Consider the following 22,851-nt stretch of genomic DNA (forward strand, 5'->3'; position numbering starts at 1 on the left):
AAGCTCACAGGCTTTAGATGCTGTGCCCATAGCATGGGAAAAACGGAATTGCTCTGCACAGGTTCCTAACTCACAAAGCTTAGGAAGCACTGTCTTGAAAGGTAACTTCCAGACCACCACCGCTCCATAATGTACTTTTGACCCTGATAGCTTAATTACCTTCCTTCCTGTTCCTCAGCTGCCTTCTTTCTCCCCCAGCCTTCAGAGTCAGTCTCTCTCTGCACAAACCAGGGATGAACCTACATAATTCTCTTTTCTTTCTTGGATCCTCCAGCTTTTCTCCTGATCCTGGGAGCCCATCCCTTGAGGGTTGCGGGGTACACCAAAGTGAAATATTGCAAATCCTCGTGCAGAGGGCTGGAAACTCATAATGAGCCTTTCTCTCCCAATCTTCCCTTAACCTGTACTGGGTATGGCAGGAGGCAGGAAGCTTGGGAATGGCAAAAGTTTGGCATATGCTGAGCTATGCCACATATTTTATTTTTTTCTTGGAATAATTTCCAAACCAGATCTGATTGTCTCATGGGGCTAACATTAAAGAACATAGCCAGTAAATGATCTGATATTAGCATTTCTAAAAACTAAGAGATGAAATTAAAAAGAAAGATACATATCTTCCCTCACAACTTTCAAATAAAATTGAGGAATTATAGAAAAGTGAGTATTTTAAAAATTGCAGTGAGTAGCAGTTTGTATTTATAAAAGATCAGAGAACCAGCAGAGACATGGAAAAGAGTAGCATCTTTAAGGAAACCCCAATGCCAAGCCACATAGATTTCCAATGTTTCTTCACTGGCACACTGGAGTCCATCTCTTTCCTCTCTGAACAGGCTACACTCTTCTTGGCTCACTTGTAGTATTTACTACTGTCTATCTTGCTTTAGGATTGTTCTTATACAAGTTTACTCTCACTCTCTATAAGTACCTTATTCATCTTGTGTGCGTGCTAAGTTGCTTCAGTCATGTCCAACTCTGGGCGACCCTATGAACTGTAGCCAGCCAGGCTCCTCTGTCCATGGGATTCTCCAGGCGGGAATACTGGAGTGGATTGCCCTGCCCTCCTCCAGGGGAATCTTCCCAACCCAGGGGTCAAGCCCACATCTCTTACATCTCCTGCATTGGCAGGCAGGTTCTTTACCACTAGGGCCGCCTCTTGACATCCCTCAAGATATCTATCTACTAAGGTTTTATATAACTCTTAGTCATCTATTTGCTAAAGGGATAAATGAATAGAAGTCAAAATACTATTGTAGTCTTAAATGCAACAGATTTGATCATGAAAAGGTCATTGACTTGAAGGTATACTTTATTAGTCTTACACTGTCGTCTATATAAATATAGGAATAGAAAGTGGAAATATCATACATGCCTCCTTTTCCTGAAATCTTTCTGATATTGGGCTGGCCTACCTACTATCTGGATGTCAGTGTTTCATGTTTATAGCAATATTCTACATATTTGCACATATCCAGAACTTTCCATAAACCTTTATATAAAACATTTATAATAGTAGTGAGAGGTGGGGTCTGTGTCCCCTCTTCTTGAATCTGATCTGGCCAGTGACTGCTTTGATCAATAGAGTACAGTGGACGTGTGCAGTGTCTGGCATAGCCGTTAAGAGGAGTGGAAGTTTCCACCCTGGTCTCTTAGAGCCCTGTATTACCCTAAGTCTGGCTTCCCTGAGGTGCCATGCCGGAATACCCATGTGAAGAAAGAAGAGGAGAAGATACAAGAAATGAGGGGAGGAGAAGAGGGGAAGGAGAAGCAGGAAGGGGAGAGAAGGCGGAAGGGAAAAGAGCTGCTTGGCCCATCCAGCTGAGGCCCCTGATAGTGTGAAACAGAGAGACAAACCTCCCTTCTGTGCCTTGTTTAAATTCCTGATTCTCAGAATCGTGAGAGACAATAATATTAGTTATTTTCTAGATTTTGGGGCAGTTTACCAAGCATTCATAGTTAACTGGGACAATTTTAACCTACTATAATCAACTATCACTTTAATTCATAAAGGCACATACACAGATTACATGAAATAAAGAAATTAAGTACATATGTTGCATTTTAAGAATAATAGGTTACTTGTGCAGAATTAAAATGAGCTTAAGCACCCCTATTTTTATATTTTTGAAATCAATCATACATTTAATGCTAAAATTTAGAACTTTTAAAAAGTCATTAAAATTAGAAAAGTAGTGTTGGTTAATCCACTATGGTATAATTAGCAAGAATAAGATAATTTAAGTTGCTGAAAAGAAAAATGAAGATCCTTCTTATGTTTTATATCTAAATAAAAATAGGATGCCAATAAAATTACCAAAAAAATAAAAATAAAAAGATACAATCAGCTCTATGTCTTGGAACCAAATAATCTGAAAGCATGTCAGGGGAACCACCCAAAAGTCGTGTGCTGATGGGTGGGAGGGCAAGAATTCACTGGGCTGTTTCCAGGAGACTCAGATTCTTGGTTTCAGAGTTCCTGAGCTGTTCACTCAGGGTGCCTGAACAGCTCACCTCCCACAGTGTGTATTTTAGTATCTCAGCCACTGAGGCCCGGAAGCGCGCTTGGAACTTCTTACTAATCAGGACGTAAAGGATGGGATTCAAGCAACTATTGAGGAACGCCAGGCCAGTGGAGAGGGGGATGCCAGCCTGTAGCACTTGGTGGAAATGGCTATTGTGATGAATCGTGAGTTCCCAAATGCTAAACAGGTGATAAGGAGTCCAGCAAATCAGAAAGGCCATGACCACAGCCAGGATGGTCCAGAAGTGCTTACTGGAGATCAGGATGCTTCGCTTCTTCACCTTGAAGATGAGGCACAAGTAGCAAATGCTCATTGTTAGCAGAGGGAGGAGGTACCCAACAATAACTTTCACCCAGGTCAGCACATGATGCCTCATCAACCTGAGGTCCTCATCATGCTCATGGAAGTTGTTATAGCAAAGAGTGTGGTTATTCAACTCCAGAGTGTCCCGGAAGTACAGAGCTGGCCCACCCATTAGTGAAGCCAAAAACCAAACAACTATAATAACAATCAGAGAGTTCCTGAGGGTACGGTACCGATGAGATAAGACAGGGTGGATCAAGTAGATATAGCGGTCCAGGCTTATCACCATCAGGAAGAAGACACTGGCAAACATGTTCAACTGGGCAATGAAGGAATTGGCCTTGCACAACCAGATGCCAAAGGGCCAGTGAAAATTCATGGCCACATAGGAGATGTACAGAGGTAGGAAGAGAAGAAAAATGAAATCTGCGATGGCTAGATTGAGGAACCAGAGAGTGGTGACTGTCTTCTTCCACTTGAATCCTGTGAACCAAATGACAGTGGCATTTCCTGGAATGCCCAGGACAAATGCCAAACAGCACAATACCAAGGAGACCCAGTGAGTGGCTCCCAGGTGTGCTTTCTCCTCTGAGTCAGTCTCTGGGGAGTAATATTCCAGGGCATAGGAGTAGTTCTCAAAGTCTTCAAATAATGTCTCCTCTAGATCTTCCATGATCTTGCAGAATGAACAAATCTATGGAAGCAAATTTAAAAAGAAAGAAAACAACTTAAAAAAAATTTATTTATAGAAAACAACTTAGAAGAAGTGTTTAGTAAATGACAAAGGACATAAGGATAAAAATACTTTATCTTAATAGGCACTAATAACAATTTAGGGACAAAAGGGAGACATAACGATAGAAGTAGAGATTTTGTACGACCCCCCTCCTAGAGTAATGGAAATAAAAACAAAAGTAAACAAGTGGGACCTGATTAAACTTAATAGCTTTTGCACAGCAAAGGAAACTATAGGCAAGGTGAAAAGACAACCCTCAGAATGGAAGAAAATAATAGCAAATGAAACAACTGACAAAGGATTAATTTCCAAAATATACAAGCAGCTCATACAACTCAATACCAGAAAAACAAAACAACCCAATCAAAAAGTGGGAAAAAGACCTAAACAGACATTTCTCCAAAGAAGACATACAGATGGCTAACAAACACATGAAAAGATGCTCAACATTGCTCATTATTAGAGAAATGCAAATCAAAACTACAATGAGCTATCACCTCACACTGGTCAGAATGGCCATCATCAAAAAGTCTACAAACAATAAATGCTGGAGAGGGTATGGAGAAAAGGGAACGCTCTTGCACCATTGGTGGGAATGTAAATTGATATAGCCACTATGGAAGATGGTATGGAGGTTCCTTAAAAAACTAGAAATAAAACCACCATATGACCCAGCAGTCCCACTATTAGGCATGTACCCTGAGGAAACCAAAATTGAAAAAGACACATGTATCCTATTGTTCATTGCAGCACTATTTACAATAGCTAGAACATGGAAGCAACTAGATATCCATCAACAGATGAATGGACAAAAATGTTGTGGTACATATACACAATGGAATATTACTAGGGCATCAAAAGAAACGCCTTTGAGTCAGTTCTAATGAGGTGGATGAACCTAGAACCTATTATACAGAGTGAAGTAAGTCAGAAAGAGAAAGATAAATATTGTATTCTAACCCATATATATGGAATCTAGAAAAATAGCACTGAAGAATTTACTTACAGGGCAGCAATGGAAAAACAGACATAGAGAATAGACTTATGGACATGGGGAGAGGGTGAGATGTATGGAAAGAGTAACATGGAAACTTACATTACCATATGTAAAATAGCCAACAGGAATTTGCTGTATGACTAAGAAACTCAAACAGGGGCTCTGTATTAACCTAGAGGGGTGGGGTGGGGAGGGAGATGGGAGGGAAGTTCAAAAGGGAGGAGATATATGTATACCTACGGTTGATTCAGGTTGAGGTTTGACAGAAAACAACAAAATTCTATAAAGCAATTATCCTTCAATAAAAAAAAAAAAAGGAAGGAAGTAGAGATTTTGTAAATGAGAGAGAACTATGAATAAAATACTTACTTGAAATATTCGGCAAAATATTTCCTAGAAAAAAAAGGATTCTTCCAAGACGGACACAAGTAGAAACAAAACCTGAATAGACCTACAATCATTAAAGAAATATCATAAATTACAACATTTTTTTTCAGACTTTCCTGGCAGTCCAGTGGTTTAGACTCCTTGTTCACAATGCTCTGATCAGGGAACTAAGATCCCACATGCCACATGGTGTGGCAAAAAAAAAAAAAGCATTTTTTTTTTTCATCTTATGAACTAGAAATAGTATATTTCTTGGTAGGAATTGTGATTAACACTCTAGGTGTCCAAGTCTCGGTGGACCTAAATTTTGCTATAATCAGTCTCAAAGCTGTGAAAGTTTAATTTTGTAAAATATTCAGTAAGTGCTAAATTAAAATGATTCACACTATAGGTGCAATTTCTATGTTCATAATGTTTGCAGGGCTGACTCGAGAGAATCTAACATTCAAGTACTTATTAAGTTCTTACTAGGTATTATTATTTTATGGAAGATGCAAAAGAAAACAGATTAAGATTTATGTGGGATGACTTCAACCTCTTTATTTGTACCCATGAACCTGTTTACAGAGAAGAGAAGGAGATGCAGATATAGAGAACAGACTTGTGGACACAGCAGGGGAAGAAGCAGCAAGGAGAAATTGCGAAAGCAGTGGTGACATACATACACTATCATGTGTAAAACATGTAAGCAGAAAGCTGCTACATGACACAGGGAGCCAGCCTGGCACTGTATGATGACACAGAGAGATGGAATGGTGGGGGAAGGGAGGCTCCAGAGAGAGGGGCTATATATACAACTGATTGATTCACGTTGATGCACAGCGAGGCCACTACAACGTTGTAAAGCCATTATTCCTCTAATAATAATAATAATAAAAGACTTCTGAAAAAAAACCTTCAGTAGTCTGACTTCTTAAGATCTGGACAGAGTTCCACTTGCTTCCTTGGCTAACCACCTGGATGTCACAGGCAAGCAGTGGAGATTTTGACCCACTATTTGGCACTCATGGATGTTCTGATTGTGTTTATGAATTCAAATAAGTTCATCAGAATTATATCAATATGAAAGACTTTTCAACTAAGATACATTTTGGAATGAACTTGACAATGACCACTTAATTTCTACATTAACTTCCTGTAAAGTGCTTTTAAGGGAAAGGGTACCCACTCCAGTATTCTGGCCTGGAGAATTCCATGGACTGTATAGTCCATGGGGTCACAGAGAGTTGGACAAGACTGAGCGACTTTCAACTTTCAAACTTTATTTAAATTTTTATTGTACTGGTATTTCTTTGTTTTGAATTTGAATTCTTTTCTACATTACAACAGAGATTTATTGTTCAGTTTTATTTTTCTTATTTTATCTATACCAAATGTTATCTATTATAATTTCATCCAAGGTAAATTTTCTTCTGTGGTCTCTTTTTTCTTTCCTGTTATCAAGTCTAGTTTCTTAGGCTAAGAAAACTTAAATGTCAATTTTTCAACCAAAACAAAGCTTATTGGGTACAATTCTAGCTTCATCAATTTATTTTGCTATTTCTATCTGTAGTATTCAAAATCAAGTAGAAAAAATACTAGTAGTTATAGTCATTTCATGGAGCTATAATCACTAATAGGGCAGATATATAAGATTTGAGATTATAGTAGGGTTAGAATGAAGAGGTCAAAACATATTGTATTGCTCACAGCCTTCTCAAGTTCAGTTTGACTAACACTGAATTCATCATCTTATCTAAATTCATTTGAGGAATCTAACTGAGCATAATAAACAAAAGCAATTCATTAACATCCTCCCAAACCCAAACTCAGCCAACTTCGCTTTATTTTTCATTATTCAGCTCAAATGCCACCTTTTCTTGGAAACATTTTCTAACATTACCTCCCCTCAGATAATTATATTAATGATACTTAATAATAACTATTATCATATGCAGTAGTCAATGCTGTTGGTAATATCCTAGATGCTAGGCATGTATGATCTAATTTGATCCTTGGAAAAAATCATATAAAGTGCATAAGTACTACTATTTTCCTATTTACAGAGAAAAATACTGAAGCTTTGAAAAGCTTAGTGACTTTCCCGGTATCATGGCAACCTCTAATTGGAGAGTCAGAATCGAAACTCAGCTCCATTGAATGCAGATCCTGAGCTCTTAACCATGTGACATTTCCCCTCTTCTGTCACACTGCTCTTGCCTGTACTTAATACATTATGCTTTCATTGATTTCTCTTTAATTTCTGCTCTACCAAACTGTGAATTCCTCAAGAATGATTGTCATCTCTGGACCCCACAGTGCTTAATACAGGGCTTAACACATCACAGGTGCGTAACATGTGCTCAGTAAATGACTACCTCTGCTGTGCTTAGTTGCTCTGTCATGTCTGACTCTGTGACCCCACAGACTGTATAGCTTCCCAGGCTCCTCTGTCCATGGGGATTCTCCAGGCAAGAATACTGTAGTGGGTTGTTATGGCCTCCAGGGGATCTTTCTGACCCAGGGATTGAACCTGGGTGTCCTGAATTGCAGGCAGATTCCTTACCAACTGAGCCACCAGGGAAGCCACCTTTTTGGTGCCTGTGACCTATTCTTTAGGCTATTAGCAATCCTGAAGCCAAATGGCCTGGAATCACCTTACAGAACCCGAAGGAATGAGTAGATGGAATCTCATTCCCCAAACATAGAAAAGCCATTGGAGGACCTCTAATTGCACACAACCACTATTTTCACCAAGTCAGGAGCTGTCACTGCTGACCCTGCTGGGCCAGAATGGTCATAGGGTCTGCTGAAGGATGCCAACCACCCTTCTTCCCAATTCTCTTGGGGCAGGCAGGAGAATTACCTTGAGGATGAGTGATCTTTCCAAACAGAATCCCTTCAAACAGAAAGCCCTGTTCCAAAGAAACTGCTAATCTTCCAGAAAGCAGATGCGTAGGTTAGATGCAATGACCAGTTTAGGCTTGGAGAAAGATCTTCAAGAGGAGCTGCATACTGCCCAGCCGAAGCCTTCACAGGAAATATGAGCTAGGAATTCCCCTGTGACTTACAGCAGATGTTTTTGTGTGTTGGTGATGGTGAGAGGGAGGGGTGGGATGGAGAAAAGAGAGAAGTAAGGCAGAATTCAAAGACTACCCTACCAAGTCCTTGGCTAGACAGTTAACCCTTGAGGACATATTCTTAATTATATGCCTTGCTTGTATTGGGTTGGCCAAAATTTGTTCAGATTTTCTGTAACATCTTACAAAAAACTCAAATGAACTTTTTGGCCAACCCAATACTTTGCTTTACAGTTTACAGGTGCCTCCAGATCAAATTAAGTTTCCAAACGGTACTTAGACCTACCCAAATATCTAGAGACTAACTTTATTAGTTTCCTAGGGCTGCTGTAACAAAGTGCTCTATGTTGAGTAGCTTAAAATTACAAATTTTTTGTTTTAAAGTCTGGAGAAAACGGTTATCCAGGTGTAGGCAGAGTCATTTCCTTCTGAGGGCTATCAGTGACAATCTGTTCCATGTTTCTTGCCTGGATTCTGGTGATCTGTTGGCAAACTTTGGAAGTCCTTGGCTTATATATATGATAAGATGTTTAGACCTCTTGATTCTATGCCAGTGTCAGGCCTTCCCCTACCCTCTTTCTCTTCTTCTTATTGGCTGAATGAGGATGCAGTGATGAGTCATCATATACCAGGTGGATGAGGAAAACATGATAGTTGACGAGATAGAAGCCTGGGGCCTAGATGATCTCATGGAGCAGTTTTTGCCATTGACTATGACGGGCTGGTGAGACTCCTGCTTTATAAGGAAATGAGGAGCAGATCTAGAGTTGTAATAGACCTATGTGACTTAGGCAGAGTTAAATGACCTCTGCCCTTTATTTCATAATTTAAATGTCACAAGGGCAGGTAACTTTAATGGGTACAATAGTCCAAGTTGGGGAAATAATGGGATTTGGGTGAACCAAAAAATAGTGGACTTGATTTCAGTGGAAAGCAGCCTCAATTTCAGCCAACTGTTTCCATGTGGGAAATGAGGGCTTAGTGTTGCCAGAGTTTTGGATGAATGGATGAAAATTTATACATATATATACACACACACACATATATATTTTAAGGTATTTCTTTTATTTATTTTTTTGGCATGCCTTGCAGCATGCTGGATCTTAGTTCCCCCCAGGGACTGAACCTGTAGTTCCTGCAGTGGAAGTGCAGAGTCTTAACCATTGGACCTCCAAGGAAGTCCCTGAATATCTGTATTTTTAATGTGAAAAGTTCCCAACTCCTACTAAACTACTGTTTTAAAACAAAATAGTTGTGGGTCATATTCAGCCCAGCTATAAATCTGTGACCTCTGGAGGAGGCAAACTCTTTGAAGACTTTGAGCTTTTCAACAGTGAAGGAGAGGAGGCTGTACGTTAAATGGAAATAGAAACTCTGAGTTGGCCTCTGAGAATTACTTGCCCCTTGGTGCCAGTGAGGCAAGCATAAGATTTAATGCTACTCAGGGCCTCTCCACAGACCCTCATTTTAACCTTCTCCAAATTGATATAAGAGTTGAGATGACTCTTCTTTCCTCTAGGGAAAAAGATGCTATCTATGGACAAGTTCCTGACTTTAGCGGGTTTCTGTTAGAGTTACTAAGGAGGACCCTGATAAGAAAGGCAAAACAATGGATCATTACCTAGAACCAGAGCCCTTCCTTGGAGCTGTAACAAAGCTCCTGGTTCTCAAAAGGGAATGATGAGTAAATTCCCTGATAAATGACCCTCAGCCTGCTTTCTGCCATCTCTGGTTAGACCACTATTTCCCTGCCCCCACTATTTCACTGTTCGAATTCTCAGAGCTTGGGCCTTTCAACTTCCACCAGTAAGCTCTGCTCTGCCCCAAACTTGGACTCAACTATATTTCTTGTTCGAAGTGTAACTTGGCAGCCATCCTGATCCATGGTTCTATTTCTGCTCCATTCTCTGGTTTGAATAACTGGGTTATTGCCTTGTTCCTAGTCCTTACTCCAGGTTCAAGCTTTGGATTGCTATACCTTTGGTCCTCTAGAGAACACAGTTACCACATTTCCCTCATGCTATTCCTTTCCTCTCCAGGAAGATCCATGCTTCTCTCCCAACCTTGGTTAGACTGCCCACTTACCACCCCAGGTGTCACTGCTCTGACAGCAATTCCCATTCTCCATCACCGCCACAATCTACACCTGTGAATCTCAAACTGGGGACAACTTTGCCTCCCAGGGGATATTTGACAATATCTAGAGACACTGTTGATTGTCACAACAAAGGATGGGGCGGGGGGGAATGCTGCTATCTAGTGGGCAGGGACCAGGGATACTGATAAGCATCCTAGAATATATAGCCCCCCACAACAAAGAATCACGTTACCCCAAGAGTCAAGGATGCCAAAGTTAAGAAACCCTCATCTACACACACACTGGGCTCAGTCTGAACTCCTTTCTTCTATCTCCTGCTGCTGAATTTGCTCTTTATCCGTGGGCACTCTCATCTTGGAGTCCTGTCTTGGCCTGGTCCACTCTACCCCACTAAACCAACTGCACTTTGTAGAGACTGCAAACTGTTAGTCTGTATTTGATTTGGTTGAAAAAGTGTTAAAAAAAATGTATGCTTGATGTCAATGCTAATGTTAAACATTAATAGACTTCACAAAAATAATTGCAATTTCTAGCTTCTTTGGAAAATGTATATCATCTGGTAATAACGGACCTGTATTTCCTATAGCAGCATTTGCATTCCATTTCAGACAAGGGATGTATTCTCTGATTTGCCATGGTCTAAATCACGGATATGCAGTCTTTGCTAACACTATGCCTTGTATATAGTAAGAAATAAAATTATTGAAAAAATAAAAGCTATACATATGTGAGAATGCAAATGAACTGTATGATAATGCAATCTCAAGAAAATACCTGCAATCTCAAAGTAAAAATGTGGTCTACAGAGAAAGGATATTACCTTGGGCATTTCTGCCAATTTAAATTTAAGGGCCTATATTTAAGAACAAGTATTTTTAAACTTTTAAAAACTGATATTCAAGCAACTATACTCCAATAAAAATTCTAAAACAAAGCCCCTGACATTCTGCTGTATCATCAAACATACTGTGTTATACTTATCTATTTATTCTTGATAAGAGAGAAAGAGCAAAAAGAGTTACAGAAAGAAAATATGGGGGAATTTTCCTTCAGTTTCACCAAATGTATACACACATACAGGGCTTCTCAGGTGAGGCAATGATAAAGAAACTGCTTGCCAATGCAGGACACACAAGAGATGTGGGTTTGATCCCTGTGTTGGGAAATCCCCTGGAGGAGGAAATGGCAACCCACGTCAGTATTCTTGCTTGGAAAATTCCACAGAGGAGCCTGGTGGGCTACAGTCTATGGAGTTGCAAAGAGTTGGACATGACTGAGCACATATACATGCTACATACCATACACACACACAGGTGCATATTTAGGCACATAAAACTTTTTCTGTTTTTGAGAAGAGGACATGTGAATGAAGACTCAGATGAAACTGGAGGGATGTCCGAACAATAGAAAAAAACCCTGTCTAGGCAGTAACCAGAAATGAAGATGCGTAGCAGGCCAACTTAGGTCTTTAAATCCAGATTTAAAGGAAACATTCACATTCATTAAACAGGAAAAATGAAACTGTCTTGACTGGCTGTGGCTTTCCATTGAGACGTCATATATTTTTCTCAATTTGGAAGTGCACAAAACATCGCCAAGATGAGTCCTTTTGACTTGACTGAAAAAGAGGAAATAGCTACCGTATTTGTCTTAAACCATATGTGCTGCTGAAAGGCGAATAAATAATTCTGACTGAAATAAAGACTTATACAGATCTCCATGATCTGAAATCTTTTGAGTAGCCACTGAAGTGAGTGCCAAGCTGTATTGTGGACATGAATATAAAAAAGGTCCACCTGAGTCCATTAGAAATGTGTGAAAAATGCTTGGTGTGGAGCAAAGTTCAGAGAAGCACCCCCTGAAGTTTGTGGTTTGGTTTCCAAAGAACGTGGAGGAGCATGTTTACCGCAGGAATTCGGTTGCTGTGGGGAACCAAGTTGTCACATTCCTGGGTTACAGTTACATTGACACTCAAGCAACAAATATCTACTTCTGGAGCACAGAGCAGTTTATTGAATTAAGCAAATTGGTTTCTGATCTATGCAGACTTAATAGATGATAAAGCTGAAACTCTTTCCTGAATAGATTTCACTGCAAGAGTCCTGGCAGAAAAAATAGTGATAAACATTCTATAAAATCCAGATGATTTGGGGGAAGAACATCTGGTAGAAATGTGTATCTTTAAACATTTAAGTGTGGTTTTAAATGAGACTTGACTGCAGAGGGAAACATTTAGTTTATTTACCTTGACAAAACACAAAGATTCCTTCTGGTAGAACATTTGGTGAATGCAAAGAAGTTTAATTTAGTTTCATATTGTTGAGTTAGATGGGTTGTCATGGACCACTGCAAAAATGTGTACGTAACAGAATCCTAAGAACATTTAGGATCTAATCTGCTTCAACCAGAGAGAAGGTTTTGATGTTGCTGACCATTGTCTGCCTATGTAGAATTTCCCATGCTATTGTTATTTAGTCACTAACTTGTGTCTGACTCTTTTGCAATGCCATAGACTGTGGCCCACCAGGCTCCTTGTGTCCATGGGATTTACCAGACAAAAATACTGGAGTGTGTTGCCATTTCTTTCTCCAGGGAATCTTCCGCACCCAAGGATCGAACCCATTGGCAGGTGGGTTCTTTACCACTGAGACAACGGTGAAGCCCCAGAATTCCCCATTCTGAAGCCTCAGAATTCCCCATAAAGAACTCAAGAATGCACCTCCTGTGAAATGTATCTCCCATGAAAACCATAGGGAACCTTGAGGGTATCTATACCCTGCTTCTGATTGAATGACAAAAATAAGCAGAAAGAATCAATGGACATGAGAGAGAAACTCTTGGGTGAAAACCAAAGATCCATCAATCAGCAAACATATGTGATCAGCAAACTGTATCTCTCAAGAGCTGTCTACTTAGGGAAGAGACTTTGTTCAAAAATGTGTCTGTGTGAGAGAGAGAGAGAGGGAGAGTAGGGGAGGGTTATTTGAGGTTATTGCTCAATTTTTTCACTCACTATCAAACATAAACAGTATACCACACCCCAGTTTGTGCTCAAGATGTTTGGCACCAGCAGAATATTTTGTTGCCCTTTGGAAAAATGATCTCTGCTTGGAAGGTGTTGGGATACAGCAGTATTTTATAAACATTCTGTGTTTATTCACCCAAGAGAAGCAAGGGAGTTTTAAATGGAAATTGAAGGTTGAGTGTGATACTAATGGTTAAATGGTTATTGTTGGATTGCTCCTTTCCACCCCAAGCCCTGGCAGAGCCTATCCTTGAATAAGAGGCATCTAGTCTATCTGTGGAGAAGGCAATGGCATCCCACTCCAGTCCTCTTGCCTGGAAAATCCCATGGATGGAGGAGCCTGGTAGGCTGCAGTCCATGGGGTCGCTAAGAGTTGGACACGACTGAAGCGACTTAGCAGCAGCAGCAGCAGCAGCAGCCTATCTGTAGCTCCCATGTCATTTATTCCTTAGAGCCACACATTAAGACAAATGTTAGTATTCCTTATTAGAAAAATGGGCATATTAGGATAAATGGAAGTGTTTTGGTTTGACTGGAAAAGACACAACCAATCAAGGGAATGTTTTGGTAATGAAGACCTTTGAAAGTCATGCCCAGGTAGTTAAGATTTTATTCCACTGTGAGTTGGGAGCAAATAAAACTATTTGTAGCAGTGAGTGTCATCACTGAATTTTTGTAAAGATCATCTGGAGGCAGTTTGGGACATATTGACACACTTGAGGTCAAAGATGGAAGGGCCCCTAGACAGTGAGAGTTAGAATGGAGATGAGGGAGACATATTCGAAAGTCATTCATTTAGGAAATCAATAGAATCTTTTAGGAAGCTTAGCTAAGCTAGGGTAACGCTCACAATAGCTTTTTATTGACTTGGCATTGAAACTCAACCCTGGATTTAAACACCAGCTAATTTCAAGGATTTCCCTGGTGATCCAGTGGTTAAGACTGTATTTTCACTGCAGGGGACATAGTTAGATCCCTGATAGGGGAATTAAAAGGCTTCCTAGATGGTGCTAGTGGTAAAGAACCTGCCTGCCAATGCAAGAGATGGAATGGATGTGAGTCCGATCCCTGGGTCAGGAAGATCCCCTGGAGAAGTGCATGGCAACTACTCTAGTATTCTTGCCTGGAGAATCCAATGGACAGAGCAGCCTATGATCCCATGGGGTCACAAAGAGCCAGATATAACTAAAGTGACTTAGCATATAGGGGAACTAAAAACCCACAAGTCATAAAGAAATGAGGGTAAGAACCCTCTTACACTGTTGGTGGGAATGCAAATTAACATAGCCACTATGGAGAACAGTATGGAGCTTCCTTAAGAAACTAGGAATAAAACTACCATACGACCCAGCAATCCCACTACGGGGCATATACTCTGAGGAGCTGCTGCTGCTAAGTCGCTTCAGTCATGGCCAACTTTGTGCGACCCCATAGACGGCAGCCCACCAGGCTCCCCTGTCCCTGGGATTCTCCAGGCAAGAACACTGGATTGGGTTGCCATTTCCTTCTCCAATGCATGAAAGTGAAAACTGAAAGTGAAGTAGCTCACTCATGTCCGACTCTTTGCGACCCCATGGACTGCAGCCTACCAGGCTCCTCCGTCCATGGGATTTTCCAGGCAAGAGTACTGGGGTGGGGTGCCATTGCCTTCTCCGACTCTGAGGAGACCATAACTGAAAAAGACACATGTACCCCAGTATTCACTGTAGCACTATTTACAATACTGGGGCATGAAAGCAACCTATATGTCCATCGACAGATGAATAGATAAGGAAGTTTTGGTGCATGTACATGATAGAATATTACTCAGCTATAAAAAGGAACACATGTGAGTCAGTTTAATGAGGTGGATGAATCTAGGGCCTATTATACAGAGTGAAGTAAGTCAGAAACAGAAAGACAAATATTGTATATTAACGCATATAAATGGAATCTAGAAAGATGGTACCAATGATCATGCAAGGCAACAAAGGAGACAGATGTAAAGAGCAGACTTTTGGACTCAGTGGGAGAAGGAAAGGGTGGGATGATTTTAGAGACTAGCACTGAAACATATGTATTACCATAGGTAAAATAGCCACTGGGAGTTTGCAGTATGATGCAGGGAACCCAAAGCCAGTGCTCTGTGACAGCCCGGAGGGATGGGATGGAGAAGAGGTGCGAATGGGGTTCAAGAAGGAGGGGACATAAGTATACCTCTTACTGATTCGTGTTGATATATGGCAAAAACCAGCATGATATTGTAAAGTAGTTATCCTCTAATTAAAAATAAAATTAATAATAATAAATGGAGTTAGGGAAGAGAAAATTTTTTCTTTAGTTAAAAAAAATTGAACCAAGTGGACATCAAATGAAACCTATTTTCGTCCTGTTGGGATTAAGGTCTTTTTCATAAAAGGCACTTGCTGATTGATTTGCATGTGTAACCCTCATGCTCCATTAGGACAGTTCAAGAGAACATAGCACATATTTGAAAGGTCAGTGCCTACTTACATAACAGTTGATTTCAAGTTCTACCCAGAGGTTTACGTACTGATTTGCACAATCTGTTAAGCTCTGTGGATCTGGGGGGAGGAAAACAGAGTGAATGATTAACCTTAGGTCAGGGAAAATTTTTCAGGCTTAATTCTTTTTGCAAGACTTTAAGATAATTAACACATGGGTATAATTTAAATATCAGACCAGAAAGGGGTCTATTGCCTCTAGAATCAGAATGCCTGACTTCAAATCCCAGTCTTATCGCTTCTGGCTGTGGATTTTTGGGCAAATCACCTACTACCTTGAAACATCAGTTTCCTCATTTGTAAAATGAGAGCAGTAATAGTTCTAAGTCATAGTGTTGCTATGATGATTGCATAAGGAAATCCTCAAAAAATGGTGAGCTCAGTACCTGGCACACAGAGCATGCTCAGTAATTATAGCTATTGATCACTATCATTTTTTAAATGTTTCCTGTGATAAAGAAAGCAGAGTGCCGAAGAATTGATGCTTTTGAACTGTGGTGTTGGAGAAGACTCTTGAGAGTCCCTTGGACTGCAAGGAGATCCAACTATCAATCCTAAAGGAAATCAGTCCTGAATATTCATCGGAAGGACTGATGCTAAAGCTGATGGACTTGATGGACATCAGTTTGAGCAAGCTCCAGGAGTTGGTGATGGACAGGGAAGCCTGGCATGCTGCAGTCCATGGTGTTGCAAAGAGTCAGATACAACTGAGCAACTGAACTGAACTGTGATGAGAATTCTTAGGATTTATTTACTTTTTAATACTTACTTATTTAGCTGTGCCAGGTCTTAATTGTGGCTCTCGAGATCTTCCATCTTTGTTGCAGCCTGTAGGATCTTTAATTGAAGGATGTGGGATATAGTTCTCTGACCAGGGACTGAACCTGGGCCCCCTGCTTTGGGAGTCTTACCCATTAGATTACCAGGGAAGTTCCAATTACTATCAGTTTAAGACTAATAGCAGTATACAATAGAGGGTTAGAAGGGAAGTAGAAAGATAATGGGATTTCGTTATATCACTTTAGGAGAATAGTGAGAAGACTTAAGGAGAGATTTTAAAACTTGTTTTGTTTTGTGTGTTTTATATTATGAAAAATACTGAATCTGGACTGAGATCACACGTTGCCAGATGCCTGTCCTCCAAAGGCAGTTGGATAACCCTTGTGTCTGGCCCCAAATGCGAGTACTATCCCCATATCTGACTAAGAGTGGTGAGAAAACAGAAAACTGTAAAGCATTATATTTCTCTTATTCTTTAAAAAAGCTATTTTTCACCTTTTAGTAAAAGTCTAGGTCTTTATCTCGTTTCTCTCCAATTTTTTTTCCTTTTCTTTTCTTCTTTTGCTGTGCCACATGGCACATCAGATCTTAGCTCCTCAACCAGGGATTGAACTTGCAGCCCCTGCAGTACAAGAGCAGAGTCTTAACCACTGGGCCACCAAGGAAGTCCTACTTTCCTCCAAATTTTGTCTGGAATCTGGGAAAGAATCACCACAATTAACAATGTACTGTTTCAAAGCCTTGGTCAGAGCAAATTTTAAAATTTTTCTTCAAAAAGGATTTTTGTATATGCAAATATACAGGAATATATGCAGGAAGAAGTGGGCACTTAATTTGGAAACCTTGATGCTAGAGGGCTTCTGTAACTTTATCTTTGTAAGGCATATGACTAGCTAGCTATTGGAGATCTGAATTGTTCAATTTATGTTATGGATATATCCATCCATATAAGCAGTCAAAACTAGAGCTTTAACCCTTTTTACTTCCTTCTGGGCAATGTTATGTTTACTGAAGAACTGATTTTGGAAGCAAAAATCACAATAAGGTACCTAACAGATTATAAAACTTCTCATGGATACCATCCATGGTTTAGACAGTAAAAAAAAAAGGTCAAACACAACTATGTTGGTGTGCATCAAAAATCTTTAACCATGACCTGACATCTCTGGAGACAAACATATGCTTCAGAAAAGTCAGGGACACACAGTAGAAGTTTGTGCTGCTGCTTTAATACACTTCTGTTTTCTGAAGCCTTGGCACTAAAGATGTTTTGATCTTAATCACATATTGTTGTGACATTGATAGAAATCTAGGAGAAACATCCAGTTTAGGATGGAAACTGAACTGGCCAGTTACTACATGTTTATTTCAATTTTTATCAAGGTATTTCCTTTCTTTAAAAAAGAAAGGTGGTGGTGCAGTGGCTGAGACTCCAACCTCCCAATGCAGAGGGCCCAAGTTCAACTCCTGGTTGGGGAACTAGATCCCACATACCCAATTGAGAGTTCACATGCCACAATTAAGATCCCACATGCCGCAACTGAGATCTGGAGCAGCCAAATAAGTAAGTAAATATTTTTTAAAACAAACAAATAGCTAATAAAATTAAAAGAAGAGAGAAGGCTAGTCTCCAAAAGGAGAAAAAACAGTACTCAAGTATTTCACAAAATATATTGAAGTTTCAGCCACTTCACAAAACAATACTATTCATCATACAGAGAGACGGTTAGTGAACTTGGTAAAGTGAGGGGAAGGGAAATTTGTGTTGGTAGCAAAAGTAATGTTTTTTCAAGATAGCAGCAAAAAAGTAGGAGAAGGAGGGAGGGACAACAGTTCTAGAATTTCCCCCCATTCATACAAGATTATGCCTGAAAATATTTCTGCTGTTTTTTTCACTTAGAAGAAGATAGAAATGAGTATATGATCAAACGTAGTAATGGAAGGTAAAATAAAGCACCAGTTGAAAGATTTGCCCATTGATAAAGACCAAACAGTTGGATACCAAAATTATCATTGCAATGGTTTAGAAATATTCTTCATGAACACTTTTAATTATTTGACGGTAGTGAAAGTAAGCTAGTAGGCTCAGCACTCCACTTTATCACTGTCAGTCTATAGGAGGTATAGTTGGTTGAAGTCTGCAAAAACAGATTTTGAGAAGACCATTAGAAAAAGAAGCAATGCAAAAGAAAGGACTCAAGACTAAATTACATTTGTTGCAATGGCTGAAGGAATCAGTAAGAAAGGAAGGCTGTTTACAACAGTCAAGACATGGAACCAATGTAAGCATCTATCAACAGTTGAATGGATAAAGCAGATGTGATATGTATGTACAATCGATATTATTTAGTCATTTAAAAGAATAAAATAATGCTGTTTGTAGCAAAATGGATGGAACTGGAGTCTATCAGACTAAGTGAAGTCAGAGAAAGACAAATACCACATGTTATTGGTTACATGTGGAATTTTTTTTTAAAAAATGATGCAAATTAACTTATTTACAAAACACAGACTCGCAGATTTAGAGAATGAATTTATGGTTACCAGCTGGGACAGGCCGGGAGGAGACATAGATTGGGAGTTTGGGACTGACAAGTGCACACTCTTATGTTTAAAATAGATAACCAACACGGACCTACTGTATATCACAGGAAATGCTACTCAATATTCTATAATAATGTAAATGGGGAAATAATTTTTTAAAAAATAGACTTGTGTATATATATATAACTGAATCACTTTGCTGTACACCTGAAACTAACACAACACTGTTAATCAACTATATTCCAATATAAAAAAATTAAAAAGAAAGGAGGTCTGAGAGATGTTTTCACATACTTGAAGATGAACAAAAAATAAAACATTTATTCTGTGTGGTTCCAATGTTGAAGCCAGGGCAAAAAATTACTTGGCACAATAGCTAGGAAAAGTATGGCTTCAGTTCAGTTCAGTCGCTCAGTCGTGTCCGACTCTTTGTGACCCCATCAACTGCAGCACACCAGGCCTCCCTGTCCATCACCAACTCCCAGAGTCCACCCAAACCCCTGTCCATCGAGTTGGTGATGCCATCCAGCCATCTCATCCTCTGTCGTCCCTTTCTCCTCCTGCCCTCAATCTTTCCCAGCATCAGGGTCTTTTCCAATGAGTCAGTTCTTCGCATCAGGTGGCCAAAGTATTGGAGTTTCAGCTTCAATGTCAGTCCTTCCAATGAACACCCAGGACTGATCTACTTTAGGATGGACTGGTTGGATCTCCTTGCAGTCCAAGGGACTCTCAAGAGTCTTCTCCAACACCACAGTTCAAAAGCATCAATTCTTTGGTGCTCAGCTTTCTTTCGAGTCCAACTGTCACATCCATACATGACTACTGGAAAAACCATAGCCTTGACTAGACGGACCTTTGTTTGCAAAGTAATGTCTCTGCTTTTTCAAATGCTGTCTAGGTTGGTCATTACTTTCCTCCCAAGGAGTAAGCGTCTTTTAATTTCATGGCTGCAATCACTATCTGCAGTGATTTTGGAGCCCAGAAAAATAAAGTCAGCTACTGTTTCCACTGTTTCCCCATCTATTTGCCATGAAGTGATGGGACCGGATGCCATTGATCTTAGTTTTCTGAATGTTGAGCTTTAAGCCAACTTTTTCACTCTCCTCTTTCACTTTCATCAAGAGGCTCTTTAGTTCCTCTTCACTTTCTGCCATAAGGGTGGTGTCATCTGCATATCTGAGGTTATTGATATTTCTCCCAGCAATCTTGATTCCAGCTTGTGCTTCATCCAGCCCAGCGTTTCTCATGATGTATTGTAGAATCCAAAACTTACAGCTGTTCAAAATCTATCAGCCAACAAACCAAAGAAAGAGATCCATGGCACAGGGTGGGCACTAAGGGGGCTAAATTGCTGCTGATGGGGACATTTTAGAAGGTATTGACATCTGTATTTAGAGGGTCTTTAACATCATCCATCAAGGACAAGAATTTATGATAATAGATATTATTTTTGAGCTTTTATTCTCTACTTACTGATTGGGAAACTGCAGGTGAGGAAACTTAAGGAAATTGCAAAAACCATTCAGTTGGCAAGTTGGCATGGTTAGATTCTTACTAAGATGTGTAAGTGCCCAAGTTCTTACCCTCTAGGCACCCAAGGTATAAGAATCCTTTCTCCAGAGTGTTTAAAGCAACAGTTTCTAAGAACAACACTGAAATTAGAGAATAATTCTACTTTCCTTTTCTAGAGCCATAATTGGCTGAATAAAAAGCAAAATAAATAAACCCCTCTTCCTTTCAAGTGAGGAGGATTAGACAGGAGGAGGCTCAGAATGATGTAAGAAAAGAAAGGTGTTTTGGGGACTTCCCTAGCGATCCAGTAGTTAAGACTCTAATCTTCTGTTGCAGGGGGCATGGGTTCAATCCCTGGTCATCCCTGGTCAAGGACCTAAGATCCTGCTTGCCGTGAAGCAAAAAAAATAGTAGCTACACTGTTTTTTAATTAGACCCTTTCTCACCATTCCTCACCCCACACCCCCACCTCCAGGCCTGGTGGACCCAGCTTATGAGAAGTTTTTGTCTTTGAGCTTCTGTTGTGGCTACACATTAGAGCTGTGCCAGAGATCCATATTTATCCAGAATCTGTTCTATTCCTGGGCGTGGTTCTAACTCTGCTGTTAAAGTTACTGCAAATGTGGAAATGTGAAGAACAAAATTACCAGACCAGGAACCTAAACCAACGCTCATACAGCCATGGCAGCTGGGTTCTGAGGACATCCAGGCAAATGCATGTTCCTTACTGCTTCAGAGCAGGCAAAGTCTTAAGTCCCCTTGTGGCCTGGACCACATAGGTACTGCACTTGCCCAAGAGCCTCTTCTTTCCCCCAGGACCCCACTGTGATTTCTTCACGTCCTACAAAGGGCAAAAGTATTTTCAAATGGTGTATATCCAGGACCCGGACCATCACTTCAAGCACAGGACATGGGTGAGAGAGAGAAGAAAATCAGAAAGAGGAAGAAAAATTTAACCCAGTTTCTAGTTCTGATCAAAGCCCTCCAACCAAACCCCACTGTGAGACTCTCAGGACGCCACTTTGTCCTCACCTTGCAGAGCCCTTGAGGGAAACAGGGTTCTTTCCCCCTAGAAGTTAGCATGACCCACCATTGCATCTCAAGTTTTTCCTCTCATCTTCAATATGTGCCTTATTAAAACAAATGAGAGCTATTTTATCTCAATACACTCCTACGTGGATCTGTGTGATCCATCTCTGAACATCTGGACATGTTACTCTATTTACTCCAGGATTCCTTTAGTGCTATCCCAGCCCCAGAATATTTTCATATTGGCTTTCCCCATTGGTCCACCCACAAATTCAGATTACATGACATAGGGCCAAGACTTGGGTGAGGCAAGTGAAGTTGGGTCATGCAAGTACAGGGTCAGATCCTGACTCCACTTAAAATTTTGATATTTTGTTCAGCATGGACTTCTTGTATTCATTTTGTTTACTGAGATTTTTGGTGTCATGACGCTTGACCCCATTGACGTTCATTGGTATTACGTAGACTGGTGTGTTGAAAGAACACTGGAACTCAGGAAAGATGGTTCTAAATTTTTGTCCTATGTGTCATTAGTTCTGAGACTTTGTATGAGTTACCTTCCTACTTAGGATCCCAGGTGCCAAATCTGAAAAATACAGGTGACATTGAGTTTAAACTTTTATGAGAAGGTCAAATATGGCAGTATAAAGTATTCTAGCCCTTTTATTCTCTGTGCCTCCAAGTAGCATCAAATCCAGTGCTTTGCGTAGAGTGAGAATTCAAAAAATGTCTACTAGTAAGCGGTTTTTTGAACACTGTAACACAAATATGGACCAAAGCCCAAAACAAAAAACCTACACAAATTAAAAACACTTTGCAAACGAAAACAAAACCTCTCCAGACAAGAATGCTGTCCTTCCCTCATTCTCTTTCGAGAAAAAAAAAATGGATTTGAATTCATTTAAGTGTGGCAAAATCTTGTTGACTTTCTTCCCCCCAGGAAATATTCTATTCAAATATCTCGGGTTCTGAGTGAACCAGACTTGTGTAATCCTTCATCCCTCAGAGATTTCTTTCCATCTAAAGACACCAGTACCACCCTTGGTGAGTCACAGTTCATAAAATGTAACATCTGCGAGAAAAGTTTATAAACACACAGCCGTGCCTGAAATTGTCATAGAGCTGCAGAAGACATGAGACCTCCCCTTCCTAACTAGATCTTCATACAGTATTTAAGTTTGCATAATTAGAAAGTAGGGAGAGACAGTATTTTTTCACATAGCCCATATTCCTTTTTATTTTCTCCTCTTTTATCCTTGACGAAGGAAAGAAGGAAGGGAGGGAGGGAGGAAGGCAAGAGGGGAAAGACAAGGGAGGTAGGAAGATACTGAAAAAACATATGATTTTATTTTGAAAGA

At 40.0% G+C, this 22,851-nt stretch overlaps 1 protein-coding gene across 1 annotated transcript; it reads right to left on the bottom strand.

Moving 5' to 3' along the window:
• Positions 1-252: 252 nt before the first annotated feature.
• On the bottom strand, positions 253-7,957 carry CMKLR2 (chemerin chemokine-like receptor 2). The gene is made up of 2 exons (XM_081577768.1): positions 7,788-7,957; positions 253-3,516 (listed from the first exon to the last, which is right to left on the bottom strand). The coding sequence occupies exon 2, from the start codon at positions 3,493-3,495 to the stop codon at positions 2,428-2,430; it is 1,068 nt and encodes a 355-aa protein (XP_081433894.1). The 5' UTR covers positions 3,496-3,516; positions 7,788-7,957; the 3' UTR covers positions 253-2,427.
• Between the last annotated feature and the right edge of the window lie 14,894 nt (positions 7,958-22,851).

This window comes from Giraffa tippelskirchi, chromosome 3, assembly GCF_054371585.1.
Source record: "Giraffa tippelskirchi isolate mGirTip1 chromosome 3, T2T-mGirTip1v1.2.pri, whole genome shotgun sequence".
Classification (NCBI taxonomy): domain Eukaryota; kingdom Metazoa; phylum Chordata; class Mammalia; order Artiodactyla; family Giraffidae; genus Giraffa; species Giraffa tippelskirchi.